At 43.2% G+C, this 11,380-nt stretch overlaps 2 protein-coding genes across 2 annotated transcripts in view; both read right to left on the bottom strand.

The window, feature by feature from the left end:
• SRP72 (signal recognition particle 72) overlaps positions 1-11,380 on the bottom strand; it is a 216,911-nt gene that overhangs the window by 83,603 nt on the left and 121,928 nt on the right. The window lies entirely within an intron of this gene.
• On the bottom strand, positions 1,387-11,211 carry NOA1 (nitric oxide associated 1). Its single transcript, XM_081176472.1, has 7 exons — positions 10,008-11,211; positions 8,357-8,521; positions 7,380-7,585; positions 4,988-5,119; positions 3,856-3,972; positions 2,120-2,237; positions 1,387-1,757 (listed from the first exon to the last, which is right to left on the bottom strand). Exons 1-7 carry the CDS (start codon positions 11,140-11,142, stop codon positions 1,531-1,533), a joined length of 2,100 nt encoding a protein of 699 aa, XP_081032598.1. The 5' UTR covers positions 11,143-11,211; the 3' UTR covers positions 1,387-1,530.

Here is an 11,380-nt window from a genome sequence, read left to right as displayed (position 1 = left end):
TCGCAGTACATTCAGTTCAATTACTGCCTTGTCAGACAGAACATACATCCAGTCAGCAGAAAAATATCATGACTAAATGCATGTCTCAATAATATTGTGTGTTCCCTTTCCTACAGTCTTCATGGTAAGGTGTTAGTTTTGGATTATGTTATCAACAACCTTCTCATTTACTGTCATACATATTTCAAAATAATTCAGTGAGTGACGTCCTGACGGGTTTTGGGGTTTTTTTTGCTGTCAATGCTTCACTGCATTAGGACAATGAACCACTATGTAAATTCTTTGATACATACCACTGCAGACCCAGCAACAGCAGTCTGTCCCTTCCTGGTTAAAACCATATTACTTCTCCGCCCTTGCTCAACCTGTTCCCATAAGTCATTGAGAAAGATCTGGTGGAAAGTATTTTTTGATTAATGATCCCAGGAGACTGAATTAAACTGACACTTGTATCTGCTTTCAACAAAATGCCCATAAATTTATGCTGCAAAGGCAGTTTTGCAGCAAATTGCATCCCCTGTGCATCAAAGTGGAGAGTAAGATCTGCCCCTTTCAAGTGTCCTCAACCATCATTTTTTTAGGGGGGAAAGTAATGGTACATGAAGCACCAGTCTCAGTAAATAAGGGCATTGATTTTAAAAATATTTTAATGCTGTAGCCCCCTTTATTTGTTGTTGTGCAGGCTTCATTTACTGAGTGATGCCTAGACTTCCTGGCCTCAAGACATCACTGTTGACACAAGGGTCAGCAAGGCCAGAGTTACAGGCCCGAAGGCTTTACCCATAGTGCCCCTTTCCATGCATAACAGCAAAGTACTACTGCCACAGTTTATGGAGCTCAAACATGGACAGGGTTTTGAATCCTTTGAATGTACAGATGCCCTTGATTTTCTCTTATAAAGTTTCATAAAGGAGCTAGTTCCTTAGGAATGGGAAAACTTTGAACAGGAGTTTAAGAGCGAACGTGAAAAGTGGACAACCACAGCTTCCATTCTTTCTCCCGCTTCGTTCATCTATCCATCCTCAAGGGCTCTTGCCCACACACATACTGCACTTCATCATTTCAGGAATGGAGAGCAACAGAGCCCTCCCACACTCTGCTTGCTGCCATCTTCCCTCTGAGAGTACAAGACACTGCTTGACCCTAGTCAGGGAGCCTCCCTCCTGGTGGGAGACCCAGCCTGCTCTGCTCGTTCCATTTCTTTCACCATCAGAGAACAAAGAGATCTACAGGCAATTAGGTGCACATGACATAGCTGGGAAGCCAAGCCCAGAGCTTGACACCTAGAGCCTTGTTTTGCAGTACCGCTATGCTCTGGTTTGGGTCTCTACAAGTGGCAGGAAAATGTGTATTGGCCACAAAGAAGGGAGGTGATTCATATAAATGTTTCGAACTTTAAATCCTTATTTATTTTTTTACAAAACTTGTTTTACAACAAACAATCTGAAAAGAAAGGTATGTTCTGTGCAAATAGCACTGTGTCATCCTTGGGTAAATGACCTGTTAGGAGATTTCATTATCTACAGTTTCTTAGATTTTCCCCATCCTTGTTTTCTTAGTTACATCTCTCTTTAAGTTTGCCACAAGGGGAGGTGGTTTTTTAGTCTCATATGCTGCACTTCGTTGCAGACGACGTCCTTTGATGTGAATGATGTATGGCAACAGAGGTGGTTTACGTACTGTCAGTGCTGTTCCTTCAGGAGTATAGCATTTGAGATGTACTTTGTCATTCAGATGAGCTGTTACTGCAACCCAGCCTGTGTAGAAGAAATACCAGAACATGTATATAATCTAAACAAAATGAAATCAGAACATTGGATTGGCTGGGTGAACAACTCTTTGAACGATGCAGGACTATGTCAAATTTCATTTTTCAGTATTAAGACAAAATATGTATTTAGATACTCTTTTTTTTTTTTTTAGGGCCTGTCCAAAAATCTTTACACTCAGTAAAATCCAAAGAACTTGATAAGAGATTGAGAAATTGGGAACATTCCCCCCCCCCAAAGTCTATTACACTACACTAGCTCTCTGGTTATATTCATCATCAGGACAAAACAAGAAGTACCAGGGCACATAGCTACCCTGCCCAACACAAGAAAACATTTGCAGAAGTTACCAGCAGATGAAAGCTTTATATCAGCCACAGCCTCAGTACTGCCAATTCCTTCCAACATCACATCCTGATGGACAAGTGGCGGGAATTCTTTCATTCGTTCTTCACCTCCCATAGGAACCTTATATTACAAGCCAGGGATTAAAAAGTAAAAAAAATGAATAACACTTCATTTACATAGTAATGTAATTAGCAAATTATAAAATAAGTGGCAGGTCAAGTCGGGGAAATAAAGCCCAATGGTTGGGGACAAGTTAACCGAGAATAAAGTAGGCTGGCAGCCAAGCCAGCCACAACAATTGTATTTTGGGATTTTATTTTCATTGTTTTTTAAACCACTTTGATTTGTGAGCAAACTGTTAACAAACGAAAAAGGAAAGAGAAGGCAGGATTGAACAAGAAGAACAGATCAAACAGAACAAAGGTGTAGAAAGGAAATCAATGGGGCTTACTTTTAAGTAGACATTTACAGAACTGCTCTGTTAGAAAAAGATAAGGAAAACGAAAATGGAGAAAGAAGTGAGATGTGGTTGTGAAACAGTGAGAGAAAACCGCAAGCTGAATGGCAGAAAAGAGAAACAAGAAGTTGAAGATAAAAAGCCCGTGAAAAGAATACTGCAATGTGCCAGATATAAAATAAGACGGATAATCCAAGCAGGACCTGTCAAGCATTGGAGGAAAGGGTTGCTTTGAGAGTTTTCAGGTTTAGGGGTGCATTCTCTCATGGACAAGCTTCTGTGGCACACATGCCAATGGGATTACAAGGCCTGAAGGATAGCATTTGGCCCCTAAACCAGAGGTTCCTCACTCTTGATTTAAAGTGGTGTCTTGTCAAAATGGGGACATTGCCTGGACTCTGATCATCAGTGCACTTTTAAGTGTTGATCACAACACAGTTTTTTAAAGTGAAAAATCAGAATGCTTGGTCACACATAAGCCTCAATTTCTATGGATATTCTGGAATGAAATGATGTGTTCAACTCCATGCAACTGCAGGATTCAGTAGACTTAAAACGACATTGGATGGATTCACTCATTCTATTTAATAATCTTTTTATCCCTGTGGGGTTCCTCCCCAGTTCCAATATTGTCTCTTCCCTTAGGAATTGTGGACTAATCTTACTGACTACTGTAAACTAAGATGTGTGAAATGCACTTTCTCTTGATTGCAATCAAGCTTCTGTTTGAACTCTTCAAGATGTCTGATGGTGCTTATAAGATTCAGGGTGAACAAAAGAAAGTAACTTCACACAGCTTTGGCTGTATTCCAGTTTCTTAGCACTACTTTAGGTATTTCCACCCCAAGTAAGGCCTAGATTGTAAAGTACCTTGTTAGAAATTTATATACATTAACAGCAGTAAAATTAAAATCTAAGATATATCCGGCTGCTGAGATAGCACATCTTGCAATGAGGCTACCCTATAGTGTGGCTTTAACAGGGAATAACCTTTTTGCAGTAGTGCTCACAGAATGCTATTTAATTCTATTATCTTCTTTGCTGAGATTGGATAGAAGCAAAACAATGTGAAGTATTATTTCTTTCTTGCATAAAGTGGAAGACCACCAAGATACGGAGAACTCATCTGAGACAATGCAGTCATGGTGCTGGCTAAGAGCAGAACAAAGCCTGCCTTGTACTAGACCTAAGAGGCACAATAATGAATGGCTGTGGAAGGAGAGAGATCACAAGGCACTAGCCCTCATAGATTCTCCAATGGTAGAGACAGTACTGGCTTACCTTCAGTAATGTTTGACCTGCATGTTTTTGATAGACAGCATCTGCTTTTTCTACTGTAGTGATGTGCACAGGCAACAAATTAGAGGCCACAACAGAAAACCAGCAGGACTGGTCTCCCTAAAGAGTAATAAAGCTGAAAATTAATTGTCTGGAATAAATTCTAGTTTCCAGTTTCATCAATAAGCTTAAAGCCATCTTTGCTAACAAGAATTCTCCATTCTCTATAGTTGACTGTGATTTAGTGACTGAAGGCTGGACACACCTGCATTCTTATAAAAATTTCCAGATCCACAGTTACTAACAAGGGACTGGAGAAACAGGATTTTCAGTCTGATAATACTCTTTCTATAGTTATTCCACCCTTGCCTTTTAATTTAATATCCAAAGAAAAAACATAAAGCCCTTAATATAATGTTTCCAGTTTGGGAAGAGATATCTTAAGATTCAGCAAACAAGAAACACAATGTATTTAATGAACAATTTAGCTTAGCTGTGTTATTTTGGCTTTCTTACAACATGATACTCCAAAACTCTGGAAACATGCACACACACACTTTTTCATACAAAACAGCTGCAGCTTGTTTTCCTTTTGCTCAGTGAAGATGCAGGCAACTTATTCTGTTTCAGACATACAGAGCTTGAAAATAATTGCTGAAGAACTGAACAACAGACATCACCTTATTGAATATTCATCCTCATAACTTTTCAATAACAGAGTAACAGTAAATCTTGAGGATATAAACAATGGAAAATCAATCCTTTTGTTAGCCCAGAGGTACTGTCAGTAACTGGATCTCTACCCAAAGGAAAACGTTTTTGGTGGTGGTGGTGGGGAGTGAAGAGAAGGATCAGAGAGAATACCAGAGGCAGATACTTGAATGGCCCTGAAGAAGGGAGTGGCTATATGACTTGAGGCATTTAGTAAGTAGCTCCCTATCAACCTCTGGTGGTGATGTCTATGAAGCACAAGTTATTTATCACCACTGAGGGAAGAGAAGGAAAAATGCTCATTCAAGTTGCCAGCTCTCAATCTGAAACATACCTCACACAGCCTATTCTACTACACTCTGTATAACACACATTACAAATGAGAACTTTAAATCAAATTCAGAAGAGCCTCTGTCTCCTTTACCTGCAAATAATCTATGCGTCCCAAAGCACCTAGAAACAACGTCATCCCAGGCTTAAGCACAAAGGACCTTGGAACAATTGCACAGGTTGGCAAGACAAGCTTGACTTCTTTCTCCTTCAACAAGTTTAAAACCTAAAACCAAAACAGAGTCCATTATATAGATGAAACACACTTTCATTTTTCATTTCTCTTACTTTGAGATTTATAGGACAGCTTAAAGTTATTTCATATTCAGTTGACAGGAAAAGTGATTATATAAATCATGTTTCTCATGCCATTGATAGCAAGACGGCACTTGTCATCTAAATGCTATTCAGGTGCAGGAATGCATAGCTACTTAAGGCAGAATTAATTAAAAACGTAATACACAATGGCCTTAATCCAAAGAAGCCATGTATATGCATGCTACGGTGATGTAGCTCTCTCTAAATATGTTGGTAGCTCAGTATGTTCAATAAACCTTTAGATTTCATTTATTGAACAGCAGCTTCCAAGAATACCTGGCCAACTGTTTAAACGGGTGGAGGGTCAGAAATAACGGGGGGAATGCTAAAATTCAGGCCAAGTCCCTGAATTTATGTCAAACAGCTCTTTGGAGATCTACTTGCTCAATTTATTTCACTAGCTTGAGTAAATTCTGCAAAGGATCACCAGCCACCAGCAACATATTTTGCAGATACCCCAGCTCTCCAGCTAAAAACAGCAACACAAAGCACAGAATCATAGAACTGCAGAGTTGGAAGGGGTCCCCAGGGGCATCCAGCCCATCTCCCTGCAATGCAGGAATCACATTAGTTGTACATACTAATTATCATCAAAGGACATATCCAGTCAATTCAACTAGATGAGCCCCATAATGTGTATTTCATCATCAGGTCAATTCAGCTGCCCTGTAAGGCTCTCCCTTGCTGGAACAGAGGGCTATTTTTTCACATGGGAGAATATGGGTAGCATAATAGAATTTGTACATTGGTTCATGATGCAACAGCATATCATTGCTGCTCCACTCAACACACATTCCAAATTTAATCATACATGGGCAAAGTTATTGGAAACTGAAACAAAACCCATCCACTATACACATTCAACCAACTCCTGGCCCCCTCTGAATGAAGGCTTCAAAGCTGTATGTGTAATCAACAGCTACTCCCAGCAAACTAGATCAAAGACAACAATTTATTTTATAGAAAGGATCAAACAAAAACCAATCATTCATTACCAGGTCTGACAGAGAGCTGTGGGAAGCTTTTGCTAAATTCTGTGGTATTCTTTTAAAGTTGCCCAGCTTTGAACCAAGCAGATGTGCTTTGTACTAAATAAGCACTTCATTAAGTAGTCTTAATTAATTTTTTTTACTCTATTATTTCAGACCTTCCCTCCACCCAAATTTTCTTGTGCCAGGTTGGTTTCCAAAGTGACTTCTGTTTTAGCATTTCTGAGATGTGTGCACACAGGCACACACATACACAAAGTCACTAATAAAGGATTATGGTCCAGAGCTGCTTCTACCTTCCTCCAGCTCTGGGTTTCTTTCAAACACTTTTTTTTAACCTTAGAAGAGTGAGTTATAGGATTAATTTTACAATGCAGGTGACTCCCCACTTATGAGGGGATAGTCTAAGTGAAGTCACATAAAGTGGGGAGCACCTTCTAAACACCCTTTAACCACCCTCTCTGCCACTCTCTCTTCAATCCATAACAAAAATACTCTATCCAAAAATATCCACAACTAGCCTGGAAGCTCTGGGGCTGTCTGGAGGCTATGCGGGAAAACAGCTGCTCCTGCTGTGCTACCCCATACACCAGCTACTAGGCAGGAGGGCAGAGCAGCCTCAACAAAGCCCCACTACACCCCAGATCTCTTTGGAGTTTTCTCTACCCTCACTGACATCCTCTTTGGACTCTGGGGAGGGTGTCCTTGCAAGTCACCAGGATTCTCCAGTTTTCTCCCACAATTTCCTAGTATGATTCTATTTATTTATTTCCTGGCGCCGCACACAAGTAGAATGCGCATTAGTGGGGGGATGCCTGTAATCAAGGGAGGTCTCTCAGCCACTTAAAACTGGACATGAAATCCACTCAAATGTTTTTTCTTTAAAAAAGACTGCATCCAAAGCATAAGGAAAGTTGCACTTTTCAGAAAACGCTTCTGTGCTTGAACAAGACCTTACACAATACAGCAATGAAGTTCTACAGCAATTCTGCTTCAGCTAACACAACAGGTTGTGCATGCTCCTGCTCAAGATTTTATACAACAGGGTTAACACTGTTTGATTTAGTGTCACTTTTTCACGTAATATTCTAGTGGAAGACACTTTTCGATCCAAGCCAATGCCTTTCCTCTTCTCAGTCCTACGTAACAAACTTCTTAAAAGTAGAAGCGTTAACTTACACAACCATCTTTAACAATCCCTGGAGTGTCATAAAACCAGCGAGCATCTTTCACTTCATTGTATGTGAGTTCAACTTTCTTAGTAGCAGTTACAGGTGGAACAGAAGGTTCTTCCTCCATACCAAAAGACAATGCTTCAGCATCAAACTCAATTTCACAATTTTTCTTCAGCTTTTTTGGCATTTGAAATGTTCTCCCAATTCTTCCTACATCGAAAGAAAAAACCCAAATTATATTGCTTTTCTTCAGTTAGTAGTTTTTGTCCCTTACAAACTTCTCATGATTCAGCTTTCTGGAGGCAGCAGCATCTTAACTGAGCTTCAACATATGGAGCTAAGGCCACTATTTCAGATTAAATTCTGGAATGATATGCTGATATGAACTATGTATTTGACCACTGTACATAACCCATTCTCTGCATCCCCTCTGCATTTACAATTTTTCAAAAGGTCATGGGATTATATAATTTGTATTCTGATTTTCTAGCACGTGCTTAATTATATTTATATGATTGTTTCATTTATTCAATTCTGTAATTTTCTGGGAATACAATCAAAGCATTTATAACAAAAGAAAACATTTGTGGGCCACTCCAAGTATGACTGATGTTGGCTATCACCTTTAGAGTTAAGATCTCACTCTGAAAATACTTATTACAGTGTACAATCACCTTTTAGTCTGTCCTCTGGTGATTAAACTAAAGAACTGAGCCAGTCTTCTTACTGTATCCTCTTTTAAATTGTAAATTCTCTCTCTCACTTGACTAATCTGTCCTCTATTATGTTCAATGGGACCCAGGTAAGCATGTATAGAATTACAATCTTAGTCCTAGATATTATATAAATTAAAACAAGTACAGTTGGGGTGATAGGCAACATTAGTCATACTTAGGACTCGTGTACACTCACTCTTGTCCCATTGCTTTCCTCTGCTCTTTAGCACTCACATCAGCTGCATAGTTCTCAGAAAATACTCACCTATTAAGTACCCTTGCTTTTTGAGGATCGCAAGCTGCTTTTGCTCATCTTCACTGAGGTCGTCTTCCATTTTCTCTGCATCTGCCTTTAGTCTTGCTTCCCTCTGGAATATTCTGTAAGGTGTAGGATTAATAATTGGAAATTTCAGGAGATTCAAGGTCGTTCCTAGAAAAACAACAACAGAGGATTAAGATTTTAGGTAAGTATAAGCAATGCTAATATGGCCCCCAAACTATTATGGGACGTAATATAGTAATAAGAAATGGAAAAAACTGATGGCAAAAACTTGTTCCGCTATTTCTTACATTTTGACAACCCATCTTCTCTGGAGCTTGTATTTTTATGTTGTGAACCACCCTGTGATCTTAGAATGAATGGCGGTATACAAGTTTAATAAATGATACTAGTAAATAACAGAACTGGCGTGATGGCTAAAAGGTCAAATCATGAGGCAAGAGGTTCCCAGTTCAAACCTCATCTCAATTCATGCCCTTATGAAGTGGTCTGGCTGTAGGCATATTATTGTTATCTCAGACTCATTCCCCAATACGTGTATGACATTGGCTTGCTACTATTTTATTTTTTTAAAAAAAAAAATCTATACTGTTTCTCACATTAAGTCTTGTGGCAGTGTATCTCAATATTAAAATCAAAACATTAAAATACCGGAAGAAAATACAACTGAAAAACTAGGGAAGAATTTAGATACTGGGATCAAGCACCAGCAAAGGCCTCAAAGCACAAATGTTTACCAAAGATGCCTAAGCATCATAAAATGGCATGCTCATACAGTCTTGCTAATTCAATGCTTGGCTCAAAAGTGTTGGGCAAATACAGATCGCAAGTGCTATATAAAAATATTCAATGTTATTTAATTTGTTCATGTCAGATCCTCATAGCCCATGCACTCCAGTGCTTCAGTCTTCCTCCTGTCCACATGATAGTTGGCTTATGTGTGACTGGTTTCAGAAGAGTAGCTGTGTTCCTCATTCTTGCTATGAGTCTTACGGCAACTTTTTAAAAACTCATAAAAAGTCTAGTGTGACATGATTTTTTGTTACTATAAGAGTTTAGTACAGCTCATCAACAACCACTGATTTGCTGGTGTTAAACCACAGAGCCTAGGACTTGCCAATCGAAAGGTCGGCGGTTCAAATCCCCGCGACGGGGTGAGCTCCCATTGCTCGGTCCCTGCTCCTGCCAACCTAGCAATTCGAAAGCACGTCAAAGTGCAAGCAGATAAATAGGTACTGCTCCGGTGGGAAGGTAAACGGCGTTTCCGTGCGCTGCTCTGGTTCGCCAGAAGCGGCTTAGTCATGCTGGCCACATGACCTGGAAGCTGTACGCTGGCTCCCTCGGCCAATAAAGTGAGATGAGCGCCGCAACCCCAGAGTCGGTCACGACTGGACCTAATGGTCGGGGGTCCCTTTACCTTTACTAAGGTATCACATGGCTGTGTGACAAGTGTAACAGGCATGGACAACTCCCAGCCATATGTGTGTTTGAACAAGAAACAGGTACTGGCTCTTTTATCATCTCCAGTATTTCTGGAAGAGCATCACAGCATTACATTACTCAACCATAAATGATGTTCCTATGTGGGCTTCCTCAGGTTGGCCTAAATAAGTAAAAGCGCTTCCTCTGACCTGACCTGGCCAAGGCGAGATTGTTGCCCTATTGATCACATCAGATGCTCTCGACTTGCAGTAATCCGAGTGCAGGAGGGCATTGAAGAGGGTAGACTTCCCAGTATTGGTGCCTCCCACCAGGTACACATCCCCGTTGAACTTCCAGGAGCGCTGCAACTTGGAGATCAGCTCTTCCACCCCATAGCCGGTCTTGGCACTGATGAGGTGCACATCGACCACACGCTGCTGTTTCTGCGTCTTCATCGTCGGGCTGGGCTTCGCCAGGTCCAGGAGGCCAGCGCAGATCTCCAGCAGGCGCTCTCGGAGACGGCTCAGGTACTGGGGCGAGTCGCCGGGCAACAAGTCCACCTTGTTCCCCAGTACGAAGAGGTGCGCCTGGCTGCCCACCAGCTCGGGCAAGTCGGTCGGGATGGAGTCGGGCAGGTCCAGCACATCCACCATGCAGAGCACCAGAGGCGGGCGGCCGTGGCGAGGAGGGCTGCGCAGGGCGGCGCTCACCACGCGGCGGTACTCTTCCCGGGGCATCTGCACCTGCAGCGCTTGCTGGTGATGCACCAGCATCCAGCAGCGCTGGCACACAGCTCCCTCCAGCGCCTGCTGCCGGCGGGTCGCCCCTTGCCCATCCTTCCCTTCCCTCTCCTCCTCCTCCTCTCGCAGCAGGGCCCGGTATTTCTCGCTGGGAAGGTACCCGGGCACCGCAGGGTCCCGGCAGTGCAGCTCCGCGCCGCAGCCCGAGCAGCTCACTCCGCTCGACGGCACGGAAGGGTCCGGGTGGCCCCTGGGCCGGTGGGCCTCCCGGGGCGGCTTCGGACGGCGCCGGCTTGCGTCGCCGCCGCTCCCGGGCTGGTCCGGCTCCGGCCTCCCCTCAGGCTCCCGCCAGTTTCCCGCCGTCGGCAGCCGCGGCTCTTCCTCAGGGACGTACTCGAGGAAGACGAACTGCTCTTCCTCCACCTCCTCAGGCGGAGCAACCGCCGCCGCCGCCGCCGCTCCACAGCGCCTGAGGGGCTCCTCCGAGCTCCGGTAGGCGGGGAAGCCGCGGGTCCCGGCGCGCCGACGCAGCGCTCCTCCGCCGCCCCATGGAGGCCGCCGCCAAAGCTGAGGGAAAGCCAGCAGCGCGGCTCGCCTCAAGCCGTTCATCGCCCCTTCTGTGGAGGCCGGGGGAAGGCAAGCGGCGCGTGAGGGAAAAGGAAGCGAGCGCGCCGGCCAGAGCGGCTCCCGGCTCGCGGTCCTCCAGGCGCCGCGCCCCCTGTCGGGGGAGAGTGGGCGTTTCAAATTGAGCGCGCGTCGTCGGAGGAGGGCGGGGTACCGCCCTCTTCCATATACAGTAAAATGGTTGTGTTTTTTTTACCGCCCTTCATTCGAAGTTCTCACGGCA

This window comes from Podarcis bocagei, assembly GCF_964188305.1.
Source record: "Podarcis bocagei genome assembly, chromosome: 17".
Classification (NCBI taxonomy): domain Eukaryota; kingdom Metazoa; phylum Chordata; class Lepidosauria; order Squamata; family Lacertidae; genus Podarcis; species Podarcis bocagei.
Note: the sequence above shows the minus strand (reverse complement) of the source record. Positions and strands in the feature narration are given on the sequence as shown.

Coding starts and splice junctions, on each gene's coding strand:
- NOA1 (XM_081176472.1), bottom strand. CDS start 11,142: ATGAACGGCTTGAGGCGAGCCGCGCTGCTGGCTTTCCCTCAGCTTTGG. Junction 8,522..10,007: donor AACAATCTCGCCTTGGCCAG/GTCAGGTCAGAG, acceptor TTGTTTTTCTAG/GAACGACCTTGAATCTCCTG. Junction 5,120..7,379: donor GGATTGTTAAAGATGGTTGT/GTAAGTTAACGC, acceptor TTTTGGTTTTAG/GTTTTAAACTTGTTGAAGGA.